The sequence below is a fragment of the Carlito syrichta genome, unplaced genomic scaffold (assembly GCF_000164805.1).
Source record: "Carlito syrichta isolate Samal-C Ts95f unplaced genomic scaffold, Tarsius_syrichta-2.0.1 Scaffold314793, whole genome shotgun sequence".
NCBI classification, from domain to species: Eukaryota; Metazoa; Chordata; class Mammalia; order Primates; family Tarsiidae; genus Carlito; species Carlito syrichta.
In genome coordinates, this window is record NW_007258889.1 from 505,519 (window position 1) to 524,598 (window position 19,080).

General features: G+C 50.5%; 1 protein-coding gene across 1 annotated transcript; it reads left to right on the forward strand.

Annotated features, from left to right (window-relative positions):
- Positions 1–999: 999 nt before the first annotated feature.
- Positions 1,000–18,446, forward strand: KRT9 (keratin 9). The gene is made up of 9 exons (XM_008071958.1): positions 1,000–1,656; positions 2,731–2,813; positions 2,944–3,100; positions 3,373–3,534; positions 4,316–4,441; positions 4,567–4,790; positions 5,158–5,687; positions 17,096–17,199; positions 18,360–18,446. Exons 1-9 carry the CDS (start codon positions 1,000–1,002, stop codon positions 18,444–18,446), a joined length of 2,130 nt encoding a protein of 709 aa, XP_008070149.1.
- The last annotated feature ends 634 nt before the right edge of the window (positions 18,447–19,080 follow it).

Consider the following 19,080-nt stretch of genomic DNA (forward strand, 5'->3'; position numbering starts at 1 on the left):
ACAGCTCGTGCGCGTGGAACTAGCCGAGCTCAGGTGGTGCCCCAGGCCCATGGCCATTCTTGCTGCTCTGTCCTGGCCTTGGAGACGGAACAGGCATCCAGAGTCTCGGCCAGGAGCAAGGACAATCCATCCTCCTAGGGCTCAGTACAGGGTCAGCATTCACCCAAAGTCGGTTCCACACCCACCACTTGGCCTGCAGAAGGGGACAGCCAGGCCACTTGCAGTCCTGCTCTAAAGTCCTCGAGTGCTAGCACCACCTTATTTGGTCCCCTGTCTTCTCCTAGCCGTTGGTGTGAACCCTGCACGCCATCCTTGAGTACTGATGGGCTCGTTCTCTGTGTGTGTCTCCTTTTGGACATGCCACTTGTCACCTCATCAAACTGGAGTCCCCTGAGGGTAGAGCCTCAGTCTCCTGAGGAAGACCTGAGGATCCCGAGAGCAAAGACTGGCCTCCCATCCCACAGGGGCCCTGGGAGGGCAGGGCTGTGCATTCCCTATCCTCTCTCATAACTCTTTGGTACTCCAGTTCCAACTCGGCCCAGTGGCACAGGGTGGTGGCAGGGAGGGGCATAGACACAATCATCATGGATGGAAAAGGTGACTCTGTTCCTGGGAGTTTCTATCCCAAAGGGGCTCCGACTCAGGGCCAGCTGGAGACCAGACTCCAGAATCTAGGTCACCCTGTGGCAGCAGAGCTGATTTATGGTGCCCCTGACAGCCTAATGTCATCAAATTACCTGACACAATGGAGAGAGGCTGGGCCGCCCCGGGGCAGTCACCAAAGGACGCTGAGCCTGGGGCAGCCCGGCTGCCTCCTGTATCCCAGACCTCCTTCAAGACCTCCGCGGGCGGAGGCTGGCACCAACCGAGGGCACACCCAGGTGTGCCATCTTCCGCCAGGGGTATAAGTAGGCGGCCCCGGGGACGGCTCTGTACCCAGCACCAAGGAACCGCAGCACTGCTACGACCACTTGACATCCCTGAGCCGCCAGCGCCGCCATGAGCTATAGACAGTTCTCCTCTTCCTACCGGACCCGCAGCAGCTGCGGGGGCGGCGGGGGCAGCGGGGGCAGCATGAAGTCCTCCTTCAGCCACCTCAGCTCCTCGGGGGCTGGCGGAGGCGGGGGCCGGTTCAGCTCTTCGAGCGGCTATGGTGGGGGCAGTTCCCGCGTCTGTGGGGGTTTCGGCTCCAGCTATGGCGGGGGAGCTGGGGGCGGGTTTAGTTCTGGTAGCGTAAGCGGTGGCTTCGGGGGTGGCTCCATGTGTTATGGTTCTGTTTCTGGAGGGGGCTATGGTGGTGGGTCTGGGGGCTTTGGAGGGGGCTATGGCGGTGGGTCTGGGGGCTTTGGAGGGGGCTATGGCGGTGGGTCTGGGGGCTTTGGAGGGGGCTATGGCGGTGGGTCTGGGGGCTTTGGAGTGGGATACGGTGGTGGTGCTGGTGGCAGTGATGGTGGCATTCTGACCACTGATGAGAAGTCTGCCATGCAAAACCTCAACTCCCGGCTGGCTGCCTACTTGGATAAGGTGCAGAAATTAGAAGAAGAAAACAAGACCCTGGAGGGTAAGATCCAGGACTGGTATAAAAAGCAGGGATCTGACGTCTCCCAGAGGAGCTACTCCCATTACCATGACACGATGGATGATATCAAGAACCAGGTAGGTGCAGAAAACTCCAATCTCTCTCTCTCTCTCTCTCACCCTCCCCCCCATTCCCTCTTCCCTTCCCCCACCCAAAAAAGATAAAATGCCAGATGCCAAGCCAGACAATAGCCAGGGAATCCATCTTTTTAAAACTCTCATCAGAAATCGCCCTGTGTTTGGATTCCAAGGCTCTGGGACTGGGTCTTTGTTCTGTGCGTCGGTTGGGCTTTCATCTCTATTTCCTCAACTTTCAGAGTATGGGCAGGGGGGAATGGGGGGAGGCCTGGGTTAGCCTGGGCTAGACTGGGACTTTGGAGGTAGAACCTCCTTGTGGTTTCGTCCAAGTCAATCCTCTCTCTTCCTTCCAACTTCTCCTGGGCTCTTATAAAGACTTGTCTCAATCTTTGAAGGTGTTTTGGATCCAGTTATGCAAGCTGGTTGTTCAAGTGATGCAGGACACCTGGAAATCTAGGAATGGAAGCTATCTATCCACCGAACTCACCCATCCATTCATCTATTCACTCACCCATCTGCCCATTTACCCATCCACTTATCCACCCATCCACATGTCCATCCATCCATCCACCCATCCATCTACTCAGTTCAGTGCGTGACAACCTCAGACATAATGACGGGCAGACGTAGTTCCTGCCCTGATGGAGCTCCCGGTCTGACTCTTCACAGATCTCACCCGTTCCTCTTCTTTCATACCTGCATGCCTTTGCATGTACTGTTTCTTCTACCCCATCTCCTTCCTGAAGTCATTCTTGTTCTCCCACAGCCATGAGCCACCTCTCCTTTCCTTGACCTCTATTAGGGCACTTGGACTTTGCAGTCGATGGCGGACTCTTTGAGGAGCAGTATGTCAGCCTCTCTAAACCCCACAGTATCCTTGCGGCAGATCTTCCCATGTTTGTTGAATGAATGGATGGGACCACCCTGAACATTCTTGCTGAAGGCTGGGAGGGGTCTGCGCCATGGATGCTGCTCCTGCCTCTTGAACTTCTCCCTGGGCAGAACCCTCACCTCCTATGACTTCATCTGGCCTCTTCCTTCCCAGCAGCGGGTCACATGTGCCCTGTTTTTCAGAATGTGGACCTGACAGTGAACAACAACAAGACTCTTCTGGACATCGACAACACTCGCATGACGCTGGATGACTTCAGGATGAAGTGAGTCCTGCTCCCTTCTCCCACTCCTGTCATCCGTCCTTACCCCGGCCCCTGCCACCCCCAGGGCTCTGGAGGTCCTGTGGGGCCTGATTCTCTTCTCAATCGTTCTCCACCCCTGGCTGGTCTGCAGGTTTGAGATGGAGCAAGGCCTTCGGCAAGGGGTGGAGGCCGACATCAATGGCCTGCGGCAGGTGCTGGACAACCTGACCATGGAGAAGTCTGACATGGAGATGCAGTTTGAGACTCTGCAGGAGGAGCTGATGGCCCTTAAGAAGAATCACCAGGAGGTGGGGTGCTGGCTGCATATGGCTTTTGGCGGGGCGGGGGGGGGGCGGAAGTGCAGACAGCAGGGGAGTTGTGGGACCCTGCCTGGGAGGCACCTTTCCCCTTATTCTTGGAGCAGACACATTTGGCTCCTCCTTAGTGCTACCTAGGGAGATGTGGGTGGCTTTGACCTTACCACTGTGCCCCTTTTGTGTCTGGGAGGACCAGAGCGAGAGAGCTGAAAGGCGGCAAAGAGGAGCCCACCGTTGACCTTACCTCCCCTTCTCCCTGGCAGGAGATGAGCCAGTTGACTGGGCAGAACAGTGGCGATGTCCATGTGGAGGTCAATGTGGCTCCCAGCAAGGATCTCACCAAGATCCTCAACGACATGCGCCAGGAGTACGAGCACCTCATCGCTAGGAACCGAGAGGACATCGAGAAGCAGTATGAATCCCAGGTGAGTGGCATGGGCTGTCCAGCCAGCCTCCTCTCCCTACATCTGTGTCTCTCTCCCTTCCTCCACCCTGCTCTCTCACCTCCCATCCCATCATCCGCCCGCCTCTCTGGCTGTCAGCACAGCTGTCGTTCCTCCATCTTCACTCACTGTACACAGTGTCACTAGAGAGGAGGTTCTCAGAGCCAGGCTGTATGTGAAGTACTGATGTCTCAGGAAAGAGCCCTGAGATGGTTGCCCTTGAGAAGCTCCCAGTTTATTGGGTGTATATGAGCAAAAGCAGAGCTTGGATGACTTTCTACAATGCTGTATAGTGCTAGGTTCTAGCAGAGGGATATGGTGTGCCTTCCATGTTACACCGAGCTCTCTTATGGCTTCCTTCCTCTCTGGGTCTAGTGCCTAGCCCAGAGGCTGGCACACAAGGCATAGTCCGTAGTGAGAGAGAGAGAGAGAGAGAGAGAAAGAAAGAGAGAGATTGTGTGTGTGTGTGTGTGTGTGTGTGTGTGTGTGTGTGTGTGTGTGTGTAAAGTTGGGGGGAGTTTGGAATAAGGTTAATAAGGTTAGAAAGGTGGTTTGGGACAAAGTGTGGACAGAGGAAGACAATGTCCTGGTGAGAGAGTGGGTCACCCCTGCATGACTGGAGGGCACCCAGAACTCAGAGTGACTTGTCCTTGGCATTGGCTCAGCCTTGGCCTTGGAGGTGAAGATTGTGGTGGGTGGGGCAGATCCTTGCCTGTGGAAGCTCCTGGCCCAGGCTGGTGCTTACAGAGCCTTTGGTTTGCAGATCAGCCACATCGAGCAGGAGGTGTCCAGCAGTGGCCACGAGATGCAGTCCAGTGCCAAGGAGGTGACCCAGCTCCGGCACAATGTCCAGGAGTTGGAGATTGAGCTGCAGTCTCAGCTCAGCAAGGTTGGTGGTGCCACTGTGGACCCGCTGCCAGGGTGGGACATGGGAAGACTTTGCATGATTCCAGGAGAGGGTGAGGGAGAAGCTATGGTTCTGCATCCTGCTTAAAACCCCCTCCCGGCCCCTAGAAATCAGCCCTGGAGAGCACGTTGGAAGATACAAAGAACCGCTACTGTGGCCAGCTGCAAATGCTCCAGGAACAGATCAGTAACCTGGAGGCCCAGCTCGCCGAGATCCGGCAGGAGATGGAGTGCCAGAGTCAGGAATACAACCATCTGCTCCACATCAAGACGCGGCTGGAGAAAGAGATCAAGACCTACCGTAGCCTCCTCGAGGAAGGCCAGGAAGACTTGTAGGTGTCCTGGTATTCGGTGGGACCCTTAAACCCCTTGCTGCTTCTGTCCTTCTGGGTGGGGGCTGCTGGGGAGGTTCTTGTGCACAGAGTCTCATGGGTTAGGATGTCTTCATCCTGGAGGAATCCTCGGTGCATCTGGGCTTTGGGAAAGGAGAATGCTGACAGTGAGAGAAGGGGCTGCCTCCCTGCTCCAGGGAGGAGAAGGTGCCACCATCCCGGTTGTGGTGTCACCCAGACTCTGTCCTCTGCCTCCCAGGAGGGAAAGGAGAAAGACTCATGTTTGGGTCTGGACTCTGTCCAGGTCCACCCTTGTGTAGGTTTGCGGGGGGCACTCACTCGGTTCTGTGTTTTCTTTCTTTCTCAGTGAATCTTCCGGAGCTGGAAAAATTGGCTTTGGAGGTGGCCAAGGAGGTCAAGGAGGAAGTGGCTCTCGAGGTGGAAGTCAGGGAAGAGGATCCAAGGGAGGAAGTGGAGGCTATGGAGGAGGAAGTGGAGGCTATGGAGGAGGAAGTGGTTCTGGAGGAGGAAGTGGAGGCTATGGAGGAGGAAGTGGAGGCTATGGAGGAGGAAGTGGAGGCTATGGAGGAGGAAGTGGTTCTGGAGGAGGAAGTGGAGGCTATGGAGGAGGAAGTGGTTCTGGAGGAGGAAGTGGAGGTGGCCACAGTGGAGGAAGTGGAGGTGGCCACAGTGGAGGAAGTGGAGGTGGCCACAGTGGAGGAAGTGGAGGTGGCCACAGTGGAGGAAGTGGGTCCAAGGGAGGAAGTGGAGGCAGCTATGGTGAAGGTGAAGAAGGAAGTGCATCCAAAGGAGGAAGTGGTGGCGGCTACGGAGGAGGAAGTGGGAAGTCATCCCATCCTTCTTCCTCAAAGTCTGGTGACTATGACGAATCGAAAGGTAAGGAACAATTCCGGGCTGTGGGGTGAAGGGAGGCACAGCTCTAGCAGGCGCGGTGGGGAGTCAAGACTTCACTCCCTTTTGAGTCTCTTTGGGCCTTTCTGGGGAATCCATGTTCTGGATTTAGAACTAGATTTTAGGGAACTCTCCATGAGGTGTCTACAGACCTGCCCTTTTTTCTGAATTGTTTGCTATTTTTGACACAGCCTTGAATGAGGCCAGGACCAAGCCTATACACGGCCCACGTCTCAGTAGCCTAGGAGGTGGCTTGTGCATTGTCTTGTATGCCTCCCACTATCCCCATTCTAAGGAACATGAGGTTCAGAGAAGTAGGTGATTTACTCAAGGGCATGCAATTCAGAAATGAGGGGCTCAGCTCTGTGGGACCTCACAGCCAGTTCATTTGGGCATCATAAGGATGAGAGACCTGGCTCAGCAATGGGTCAGGTGGAAAAGGGAGTGGTGGTTTCTGTCAGAGGTTGGCTTCACAAGCATCCCATGATGCCACTGCCGAAAAGCATCTATCATGAACACAATAATCTACCTGGAAGAACGAGACACACAGGTGGGGTGGTCCCTCGGGCAGGGAAAATTTTCTGTGGACATATTTATAGAATAAACATTTTAATATGGAATCATAGTCAAAGGCTGGGAAACATGACCAGAGATGTCTTGAGGTGCCTGGGAGCTGTCCTCCTGTGGGGTGTCTGGTGTAGTTTCATGTGTCCAGCGGCACTGCAGGGCCATAGGGGTTCATCTGGGGGTGAGACTGGGGCCGTCTTTCTGCCTCATGAGCTCTCCATCCTCAGACATGGGGATGCCTCTGCCAGAGAGATTCAGGAATTGGATGAGAGGCTTCTAGGTGGGGTGACCCCAGAATCCTTCATCTCAAGATTCTCTGGTTCTCTGAGCACCAGGGTTTTTGCTCCCAGTGTGCCCACATGGGATTTGGGAAGCCAAGTCCCAGCCCCCATCTCCTGCTCACAGTCCTGTCTCCTCCCTCTCATCCTCCCTCCATCTCTCCACAGGCTTCCTTACGCGATACTAGAGCCTCTGGGGACTTCCTCTGCCCAGCCCCAGCTGATCATCCCCCAGAGGGGCAGACCCCGGATGAAGCCTGCTTGTTGGATCCTGCCATCAGGAAGAGCTGGCAAGGAACCCTGGTGCCCATTTGGGACTGGACTGACTTGGCATGTGTGCCTCTGGCCGTCCACTGTCTCCTACCCTGCCTGGCTTTGATGACTTCAGGGTTGAGGGGACCTCTCTTCATTTCTCTGGCATGGGGTGACCTCACTCCTTGCCCGATCTTGACTTCCTAATAAAGCTTTCCTACTGCAAATCAAACTTGGACTTGGACCCATTTGTTCTTTGGGGGTGAAGAAGGGACGGAACGGAGGTGAGGGAGGGTCAGCTGACTCCAGCGTAAACGGAGTTTGTTAGCATGTGTGATGGGATATATTGACGTGGTTACTTTTGGGAAACACAAGTTGCCACAGGCGGCCTCAAGTCACTGAGGGGGGTTCTATCAGGGTATACTAGGGCACTAAGGGACACAGACGCTCAGGAAGAGTCAAGATTCTACAGTTTATGGAGGTGGGAGCAGGCAGACCAGGTGGTGTCCCTGGGCCTAAGGTGCTCTAAGATGCCTGAGCAGTGAGTGTCTGGTCATCTCTCTAGTGGTCCACTGTTGACGTGCAACTGGTCACTCTTCTCTGGTTCTCTTCCTGTGGCCTGCTGTCTTCCTCATTGACCATTTTACATCTTTGCTCCACCTCTGTTTGGAGAATTTTCCATCTTGAGCATGAAGCTCCTCAAGGGAGATTCCAGAAACTTGCTCTTCCGACCTCCCTTGCAGCTAGGGTGTCGGCACATGACAGCTCCACCAATCAGGTGCACCCACACAAGACTTTGATTTGACTGAGTGGAATCCGTGAAGGCCGGAACAAGGCTGGACAGGGACACAGAGTTTGTTGAGAGACACACAGTGACTACTATAAACCATTTGAACTGCATTGTCTGTGGCCAGCAGTGACAGCAGTGGTGTCTGCAATCCCCGCATGTGATTTGGGTAATGTCTCTGTCCGCCTATGTCCCCAGTCTGATTCTCTGCACATCCTGGAAAAGATGTGAACAGGAGGAGATTCTGCACAGGAAAAACAGGCAAGAAAATGGGTGCTGACCAGAGTCACTGTGATATCGTGATGATATATGTATGTGCATAGGTTTACATCCACGGGACCTGGCCCATAACTCCCCTTGACCTTGTTTTGGTCTTTTGTTATAATGTTGGGACACTTAAGGCCTCAAGAGACGGAATCCCCCTATCTTCTCCCGCTCTCCTTTCAGCTGCCTAAGGCAGGACTCTAATCTGATGGAGGGTCATGAGACCCTCATTCCAGAGTGGATTTTGCCCCCTAATCTAGAGGAAGGAATGCTGCACAGAGAGGCCAAGAGGAAACTTGGCAGGCCCTGCTGGACTTCTCGCTTAGTTTATTAGCATTAGGTCATATCCTTTTTGTCCAATCATGCTTCTACCCAGTTGCCAGTCGTGTATGTAATGAAGCCCCCATAAAAACCCCAAAAGATAGTGTTTGGGAGCTTCCAGATAACTGGACACGTGGAGGTTCCCAGAGGGTGGTGCCCCGAGAGAGGGCATGGGAGCTCATGCCCCTTTCCCTGTGCCTTGCCCTACACACCTCTTCATCTGTAAGCTTTGCAATAGCCTTTATAATAAATGGATAGGCTGAGCCCAGCAGCTCACATTGTAATCTCAGCACTTTGGGAGGCCGAGGTAGGAGGATAGCTTGAGCCCAGGGGTTTGACACCACCCTGGGAAACATAGTGAGATCCTACCTAAAAAATAGAAATAAGTAAATAAATAAATAAACAAACAAATAATAAATTAACTGAGCATTGTGGTGTGTGCCTATGTCTCAACTAATCGGGAGGCTGAGATGGAAGGATCACCTGAACCCAGGAGTTTGAGGTTGTGGTGAGCCGTGAGCATGCCACTGTACTCTAGCCTGAGTGACAGAGTGAGATCTTGGCTCAAAAATAAATAAATACATAAACAAACAAACAAACAAATGGGTAAACGTGTTTTCCTGAGCTCTGTTTCTCCAGCAAATTAATCAAACCCAAGGAGGGGGCTGTGAGAACCCCCAACTTGAAATCAGTTGGTCAGAAGTTCTGGAGGCCTGGACTGGTGACTGACTGGTGTTGGAGGAGGCAGTCTTGGGGGCTGAGTCCTCACCTTAGATACTCTTTCTAGATAGAGAGCGTCAGAATTGAATTGGAGGACACCCAGCTGCTGTCTGCTGTAGAACTGATCACTTACTTACTGGTGGGGAGAAGTCCCACATATTTTGGGGTCACAGAAGCCTTCCTCTGTGTTGATGGCTATGCTGGCTAGAAAACATAGAAAAAAAATGGTTGGAGAGTTTTTCTGAAAAAGTCACCAGTCCTTAATTTATTTATTTTACTATTTTTATTATTTTCTTTTATTTTTTAGAGACAGGGTCTTGCTCTGTGGCCCAGGCTGGAATGCAGTGGCATGATCATGCCTCACTGCAGCCTGAACTTCTGGACTTAAACGGTCCTCCTGGCTTGGCCTCCTGAGCAGCTGGGACACGAATAATTTATATATATAGTTTTTTATATGGAGAGATGGGGTTTCTCTGTGTTTTCCAGGCTGGTCTCAAACTCTTGGCCTCAAGTGATTCTCCTGCTTTGGCCTCCCAAAGTGCTGTGATTATAGGTGTGAGCCACCATGCCCGGCCACCAGCCCTAAACGTATCAAATTTTTTATGCGGCACTAGCCTTTGTCATTCCCTTAGAGACGTAGTATTGTTGGCCCTCCCCTTTTTGTTTTAGTTGGCGTCTCACTCTGTTGCCCAAGTTGTAGTGCAGTGGCATGCTCAAAGCCACTGCAGCCTCAATCTGCTGAACTCAGGTGATCCTTCCACCTCAGTCTTCCAAGTAGCTGGAACTACAGGCGTGCACCACCATGCGTGGCTAATTTTTCTTGATTTATTGTAGAGATAAGGTCTCACCAAGTTGCTCATACTGGTCTCGTATCCCTGGGCTCTGGCAATCCTTTTCCTTCTGTCTCCCAAGGTACTGGCGTTGGCTCTTTTAACTACAATAATTCTTGCCCCATGGATCAGCTAGTCATTTACTGACTATATTTGGTCCATTTCAGACACTGAGAAATAACCCCAGGATTGGCCCAGGGTACTGCTGGGGTCATAAGAAGCAGGCTTGGGTTAAAATTCCACTTGTCATCTAATCCCCTGTGTTGGCTAGATTGTCAATGCAACCAGGAGAAGCTAAGCTGGATACTTTCAACAAGTAAAGGAGCTATAAGCGCTCTAGATAGCACAAAGGATCATTCGGGGTCCTGCAGAGACAGAGTCTAGGTGGAATTTCCAATAATCCCCCAGCAACACAGCAGAGTGGGTCTGCCAAGACCACGAACCTATCAAGACAGGATGGAACTTTCTGGATGGGGAAACGGCCTCCACAGTTTGGGCTGCAGACCCACATGACTTCTGCCACTCATGCTGGTGGGGCTGGACACCCCAAGGAGAACACATTTCCCAATCTTTCTCTTTTTTTTTGAGTCAAGGTCTCACTCTGTCACCCAGGCTGGAGTGTGGAATCACAATCATGCCTCATGGCAGCCTCCACCTCCCGGACTCAGGCACTCCTTCTGCTTCAGCCTTCTGAGCAGCTGGGCTATAGGTGCAGGTCCCAAACTCCTGGGCTCAAGCTATCCTTCTGTTTTGGCCTTTCAAGTTGCTGGGAGTCCAGGCATGAACTACCACTCTTGGCCCACATCCCTTCTTGCTTTTTTTAGATTTTATCTTAAAGATTTGGGGTACAATTCAGGATTAGGTATACAATTCAGGATTAGGTATACAGATAAAGTTTGGGCCCCATTTGGTCCCCACTTTGCCTAGTTTGAAGTCAGGTACCCTTATTGATGTTGTGTCCCTCCCACCCCCACCCTGGCAGTATCCCGCTACTGCCAATCCCTTTCATACAGTATTTTGATAAATGTTCAGGATCTGCTTATGAGTGAGAACATGTGGTGCTCTGTTCTTTGTTTCTGTGATAGATCACCGAGTGTGATAGACTCTAAATCCATCCAAGTTGTTTCAAAGTTCATATGTTTGCCCACAGCCCTTCTAAATCAAGTTTCCCATGAGTGATACTGACTGATAGAGCCTAAATCACACAGCTCATCTTAGGAGCAAAGGAGCCTGGAAAATTTAGTTTTTGAATCTACTTAGAAAAGAATAGTGAACCAAATGACAGATACAACCTATGCTCACATGAGCTTCCAGTTTAACTGGGGGACCCCCTTATAATTCTTATTTTCAGAGATTAGAGTTGGTTTGGAGCCAGTGCCCAATAAGCCCCAGAGTCCTGGGCATTTTGCTTCCCCAAGTCCACAGCTCCTCTGGCAAATGCCCACAGGTTCCTGCAGGGAAGGTTAGGAGGTAGATGGGCAGTGAGTGCTTGTGATGCTACGGTGGGCACATTCCTTAAGGATGCCTAGCTGTCCCTTTGTTTGGAGTTCTCTGGGTCTAAGAGCTGATTCTGGCTTTGGAATTGAATAGGATGCTGTCATTCTCTATTCTGGGGCTTGAGACATGCCTCTTCCTGACTTAAAGGGGGTAGGGTAATGAATGTGGCAGGACTCATATCAGTTTCGGCATCTTTCTAGTGAGGTTGCCTGCATTCAAGAGGTTGGTCTTCTTAAACGTCTCTCTTTCCAGACTCCCTTGCAGCTATGGCTATAGTTCCAATCAGATGCACTCTGTGGTTCATGAGTTGAGTGGGGTGAGAGAGAGGGAAAGTCACATTTTTTTTTTATAGATCTTCCAGGTACTATACAGCCAACAGGCCTGTAGTGGTTTTCTGATTCCCAAACTTTCTGACTGCAGCAGACCAAGGGTTCCCTTGGGGGCCAATTTTCTTGTGCTAATATGGAAGCCCTTCCCAGAGGTTCAATATAGAATTCATTCCTCCAGTCTTTGAATGATTTTGCAAGCACCTATTATGCTGGTATTAAATATCTGGTATTAAATTCCTTTCTGTTAAGAAAGTGGGATTGGTTTCTGTTACTTAAAACTGAACCCCGACTCAATCAGGACCTGGGGGGCTGTTCATCTATTTTGGTCCTAGAGACCATGATCACTTGGCCACCATCACAGACTCCTGCAGATTTCATTCTCTGTGTGCTTTCCAGACCTTCTGCTCTCGAGTGTTCTTACTTGACCTCTTTACTGAAATCAGGGAGCCTAATTCAACATTAACATCTCCCACCCACACTCCCAGAGAACAACAGTTGCTGCGTTTTTCAGAGATGCTGTGGTCTGCTTTGTCTATGTCTTTCTTAATAGCCAGAGTCGAGATGGTGTCTTCTGGGTTCTCACAATTGGTGAATGAGTCAATGGTTTCCACATGATAACTTCACTTCTACATCCATCTCCCTAGTTGGTCAGATTCCTTCCTCTTTGTTACTGCAAGGACTTTCTGGAAATGACTTTATTTAGAATAGGCTGCTACAGTTCAGTTTCTGTCACCCAACAGAACCACCATTTGGATCTGCCCCCAGATACTCCAGTTAGCAGCTGGACTTCCAATCTCTGGTGAAGGCCTTTATATAGATGAACTCTGTCAGATAAAAAGTTAGAATCCATTCCCAAAGCCAGTCTTCATATTTCTGCTAACGTAGATTAGCAACACCTTGAAGTTCTCCTCATGAGTAAACCTTCTTTTCTAAGTTTTGACTTTTAATTGACCTCTTTCCCAAGGTACACTGGGATCTGGCATTTTTATGGTTTTGAAGGCAATGCAGCATGGTGGGATGAGGCAGGAAATTTGGGCTTCTATGAGTCAATTCAATTATCTAACAGATTGCTCTTCAATTCTGCGGGGTCCCCTCCTTCTTTCTTTCTTGTTCTGCCATTTGTGTAAGCACTTGGCAAAGTTGTGATTACAACTGATGCTGTGATTTGGAGAATTCAATGTTGAGGTGGGTTTTTTTTTCGATTTCAACTTTGTAACTACAAGAAATCTATTTTTTAAGCATAACTGTGGAAAGTCCCTGGTCCTCTGACCGTCCATAGAGTGAAAAACTTAGCACTTCAACTGTATAACTCTTTCTCTAGCTCTTCAGTACAGTTGGCAGAAACTAGCCAACTCTTATCTTACTCATGCTTCTAGAATCCCATACTTACTCTAGCTTCTAGAATCCCATATTTCAATCACAGTCAGATTTTCAGTGTCTTCTGGCTCATGTACTCATGTAGACCAGATAGCCAACCTGATTCTCATGTCATTCATTCAACAACCTTTATTGGATACATATGAATTAAGCTCCTTCTATGCCAGACACTGTTCTAGGCATTCAGGATACATCCATGAACAGGAGACAAAGATTCCTGCTTGTATAGAGCTTACCTTATAGTTGAGGGGAGGGGACAGCAATACATGTCATAAAGAAAGAAAGAATCATATATTTGAAGGAGATACATGCAAAAAGAAGTAAGGATGGGAGGAGGAGTGAGTGTCTGGCGGGATGTGGACAGTGGAGTGACATGGATGGCCAGGATTGGACGCATTGAAAAGGGGAAACATGGACAAAGACTTGACAGAGCGAGGGGGCAATGGGGCAACCACACAGGTGTGGATGGAGACACTCCAGGTGTGGGGCTCAGGTGTGTGAAGCCTCAAGGTGAGGCCATGTGGCATGCTCCAAGACGAGCAGGGAGACTGGTGCCACTGGGGCAGAATGAAGGAGGAAATGGGAGGAAGATGAGGTGAAGGGGAAAGGGGTAGATCCCTTAGGACTGTATATGGCAAGCAGGTGGACTTGGCGTCACTCTCAGTGAAATAGGGGGTCATGGGAAGCACAGTTGAAAGTGATGGACTCTAGGCCAGGCGCAGTGGTTCAATGCCTGTAATCCCAGCACTTTGAGGGGCTGAGATGAGAGGATTGATTGATGCTTGCTGGAGTTTGGGACCAGTCTGGGCATCAAAGCAAGACCCTGTCTCTACTGAAAAGTAAATAATGATGATGATAATAATAATAATAATAATAATAATAACTAGGTGTGGTGGTGCACATGTGTAGTCCCAGCTACTTGGGAGACTGAGGCAGGAGGATTGCATGAGCCCAGAAAGCTGAGGCTGCAGTGAGGCAAGATTCCACCACTGTACTTCTAGCTTGGCAATGGAGTAAGACCATTTCTAAAAAATAAAAATGAATAAATAAAAAAAGAAGTCACACTCTGAAACCAGGGTGCTAGGTAAGTCACAAAATCTCTAGGAAGCACCTGCAGAGAATTGAAGGCCATGCAGCTCCAGGGAGCCCATCCTTGCCATCATCTGCAGGGGCAGATTCAGTAGCACATTCTACCTAACGCTGCCACCCACCTCTGGCACAGCTTCTTCTAGAAGCTGAGGTCTCTGCGATCATTCCTGCCAGTGCAGATTCCACTGGTCACCTCCTTTCTGGATGTCAGCTCCCAGCTTGCAGGCTCAGGTGATACACTTGAGGACTAGCCTTCCAAGTAGCTGGAATCACAGGCGCGCACCACCACACCTGCCTAATTTTTTGATTTATTGTAGAAATAAGGTCTCGTCAAGTTGCCCAGGTTGGTCTCAGATCCCTGGACTCAGGCAATTCTCTCACCTCCACCTCCCAAAGTGCTAGGATTACAGGCGTGAGCCACTGCACTTGGCCTGGATAGGATTTTTGTAAGACCAAGTCCCAGGTAAGGGGATGAGGGTGAGCGAGTTATGACCTCTAGACTAATGTTTCTTTTCCTTCTCCTTCTCCTTCTCTTTCTCCTTCTCCTTTTCCTTCTTCTTGTTCTTCTCCTTCTCCTCCTCCTCTTTCTTCTTCTTCTGTTGAGTTGAAGTCTCAATCTGTTGCCTGGGCTGGAGTGCAGTGGCATGCTCACGGCCACTGCAGCCTTGTCCTGCTGGGCTCAGGCAATCCTTCTGCCTCAGTCTTTCAAGTAGCTGGAACCACAGGTGCATGCTACCACACTGGCTAATTTTTTGATTTATTGTAGAGATGAGGTCTCACTGTGTTGCCTAGGCTGATCTTGAACCCCTGGGCTCAGGCAATCCTCTCGCCTCCGCCTCCAAAGTGCTGGGATTACAGTTGTGAACCACCATGCCTGGCAGAGAATCCCTTTTCTAAGAACTGGTGACCAAGAACAGTTGTCCACAAGAGGATGGGGCAGCAACTGACATTTATTGAGCACTTAAGAATATGACAGGCACCGTGCTGAATGCTTTCTGTATATTTTCTCAGTTCATCCTCACAGCAGCCTCATGATGCTGTTCATGTTTCACTTTACACACGAAGAAACCTGCTTAGAGAGATTAAATGACTTGCCAAAAGGATCACACAGCTCCTAAGCAGTGGAGCCAGGACTCGAATCGAGGAAGTCTGACCCAATAAAGCTGGGATAGTTATGCACATTTACAGATGAGGAAACTCTAGCTCGGAGAGGTGAAGCAACTTGTCTAAGGTCACAAAGCTTCTAAGTGATCAAGCAAAGATTTTAATGCAACTTGGTGCTCTTTTTCCTACTTTCTATGGCCTCATACAATTATCGAGCAGCCAAGGAATACAGAGGCAGGCAACTCCCAGAGGCTTGTCAGGAGAGCAGAATAGGATGGGTGATCTCACACACAGGGATTCTTCTCTGGGGTCTCAGTTTCCCCCCAGGAAGCCTGGGGCCTGTGCTTGTCAAAGGGAGGAAGGAGTGAAGGAACAGTGGGGGATGAGGGTGCCAGGGAGGCTCTCTGAAAACCTTCTGGCTTGACACCCTATTATGTGAACACTCATATATCTCGAGAACTTTGATCTCTGGGTCCCTCCCCTTGGAGCCTCCCACATGGAGTTTGCTACTGACCCTCTTGGCCTCTGCCCTGATGCTCCTCCCACCTCGGGTCTGAGTAGAAACAAAATCAATTTCCTTCTCTGTTCCTCTTGCTAGAGTGAGAACCGCTGAGGCTGTCTGAGGGAATTCTTCTAAAGCCAAAAGGAACGTTCAAGAAACGAGCCAACAGCAACACAAAATAAAATCCAGGAGTCTCTCTCTCTCTCTCTCTCTCTCTCTTGTTCCTGTGTCATGTCTGTGCACACTCTTAGTCAGCAGACCCGAACAAGCGCCGGGGCATAAACAGGGGCCCCTGGCTCCCACCATCCCCCTGAAACACACACCCAGCTTGCCAGGAAAACAGACCACCATGTTCAGGAATGCACCTTCCCTGCTCTGAGTGCACCAAGAAGTAGATGCGTAGAACACCCAGAGGGACTCAGAAGCCTCCTCTTCACAACACCAACCCTTTGCCTCATAGCAAAAAATAATGATAAAGCTCTTTTTTTTATCGCCTTCTTCCTTCTTCTCTTCCCTCTCTCCTTTCCCTAACTTCCAACACATGAGAAAAAAAAAATCCAGGAGAAACAGTACCATGTGAAGTTGAAGACAGCGAGGAAACGTAAGACAAGGCCACGTCCTCTACATCACCTACTCAGGAATATATCGAATCGGAGGTCTAGCTATTTTCATTCTCTCCTCAGATCACTCACTCATCCATTCAACATTTTTTTTTCTGAGTCAGAGTCTCTCTGTGTCGCCCAGGATGAAGTGCAGTGACATGATCACTGCTCACTGCAGCTTTGACCTCCTAGGCTCAGGCGATCATTCCTTCTCAGCCTCCTGAGCAGCTGGGACTACAGGAGTGCGCCACCATGCCTGGCTGATTTTTAAATTTTTTTGTAGAGATGAGGTCACCCTATATTGTCCTGGCTGTTCTTGAACTCCTGGGCTCAAGCAGTCCTCCTGCCTCGACCTTCCAAAGGGCCAGGAGTACAGGCATACCTAGTGGGAATAAACAGAATTGTGAACAGATGCAGTCTCTGCCCCCACGGGTTCACAGTCTAGCACTGGAGGCAGATCACCAGATGGGCAGGTGCTGAATGGTGCATGACAGGAAAGGACCCGCTGTGAAAGCACACGGAGTCTCCTGAGCCCACCATGACAGCTGGGAAGGTCTCCTATGACAGGCAAGGCACAAAGACTTTCCACATGTCATTTTGTTTATTTCTTGCAATAATGATGTGAGGTAGCAATTGTTGCTTCTATCTACAGATGAGGAAACTGGGACTCAGAGAAGGAAAGTAACTTGCCCAAGTCACTCACACCGAGGCTGACCTGGCTCCAAATCTTGCCTTCTTAGCATGGCCTATCTGGCTTTTAGTGATTTATTTTTTTTGAGTTGGTATCTTACTCTGTTGACCAGGCTGGAGTGCAGTGGCACAATCACAGCTCTGCATCTGCAAAGGCCTGCAGTGAGACCGAATGTGGCCTCAGATGAAGTGCGACTTATCTCCTGGGGCTACTGTGCAGAGGGTGAGGAGAAGTCTGTGAGGAGGCAGGACAGCTGGCAGGTGTCAGTTGTGGAGGACTTGCTGGCAGTAAGGAGGCTGAATTGCATTCTTATGGCCGCAGAGAAGCACACGTCCTCTCTCTACTCATCTTTCTCCAGCCCTGTGGTGGAGGATGAGGACCTACTGGCCAGGAGCTACTCATCTCCTTTGTTCTGGATAAGCCCCTCATGGAGCCGAGGCAGGAAGATCACTTGAGGCCAGGAGTTTGAGATCAACCTGGGTCATACCGGGAGACCCCATCTCTATAGAAATTTAAAAAATTAGCCAGTCAGTTACTTGGGAGGCTGAGGCAGGGGAATCACTTGAGCCCAAGATTTTGAGGCTGCAGTTAGCTATTACTGCATCACTGTGCTTCAGCCTGGATGACAAAGCGAGACTCTGCTTCTAAAAAAAGAAAGCCCCTAGAGGAGAACTCAGGCAAGAAGCCATGTGGTTTCCATTGTGGCCTCTCAAAGTTGCCCTGGAGTTGCAGAGCATGCCCTGCCAAGCTCCCAGCACCCACTTTCCAGGGCAGGATATGCCCCTGCTCAGAAGCTCCTGGGTATGCGCATGAAAACCGTCAGTGGAGTCCCCAGCTGGAGGCTGAGCCAACCTTGCCTGAATCTTCCCTCTGAGGAATGAGCTCCATGGATAACAACTGTCATTGTTATTGTCAGTGTCCTTGGCCTCCACTCCGGTCTCATTTGTCTTGTAGCAGGGCCTCCCTTGTGCCAGGATGGTGACAACTTGTGCAGGAGCCACCTGCTTTATTTCCCACACTCGCCAGCTTCACAGACGGGAAACTGAGGCTTAGAGGGATGAAGTAACTTGGCCTGCAAGTGAGGCTGGATGTGGCCCCTTGGAGGGTCTGGATGGATCTGACCCCCGAGCCCACCCTTATCTCCTGTTGTCTAAAATGGCCCCAGAGCACCTGCCGAATGTGGTGACGACACCTCCTGTGAGCAGGAAAGTCTTGGAAAGCAAGCAGCCACCCATGCACAGCAAGTTCCTGTCCAGGGATTTCTCCTCTCTGGCCTCCGTTTCCTCACCAGAGGTCTTCAGAGTAGAACAAATGAAGTGGTAGCAAAGGAATGAGGACACCATGGTGGGTGGTCCCCACTGACTTTCTGAGTTTAAGATTGATGAGTTTCCGAATCGCAAATCAGCAGAGCCGGAGGATCCTCCACTACGGCCCTGTTCCTTCATAGGTCACTTTTGTGTTCAATGACACCAGCCTCTGCTTCTCCACATTTGTGTTCAATGACACCAGCCTCTGCTTCTCCACGGAGAAGTGACCGACTTAAAAGTGAGTCCTACTAGTTCCCTCCTGGAACCATTGTCATCTGAGAACTGAGGGTCAGGGTCGCATCTGTTTTCTCTGATGTCGTCACAATTGCACACACTGTGCCCCTCTGCTTTGCGATGTGTGCTACAAGAACCATCTAGCTAATAATAAAGAGACAAAACTCGGTGTCTCCGCTGGCTGAGCCTCTACTGGGTTGCAGGCACATTAGACGTGCTACTTCATTAATTCTCATCATCCCCATTTGAGGATGGTCTTGCTGTCTCAGGAGCCTGAGTCTTAGACAGGTTCAAAAATCCACGCTTCCTAAATGCTCAGCATTTTCTCTGCTCTGGGGTTGTACACCTGTCTCTGCTGTCACTGCTCCCCAACCCCAAGCCCTCCCCTCCCCGCTCCAGGGACCTGCCTTTTCTCAGGCCCAAACAGGAACAAAATCAAGTTCCTTCCTTCTGTTCCCCTTGGCATGACTAGCACATGCTGGAACTTTCCAAAGGACCTTTGTCAGCCCTGATGGAATTCCCTGAGAAACACAAAGAAAACAAAGAAACTTCAAAATCCACAGCAAACAGTCATGACTGAGGTGCAAAAAGCCAGGATAGGAGACACTTGCTCAGAGCATTCGCCCA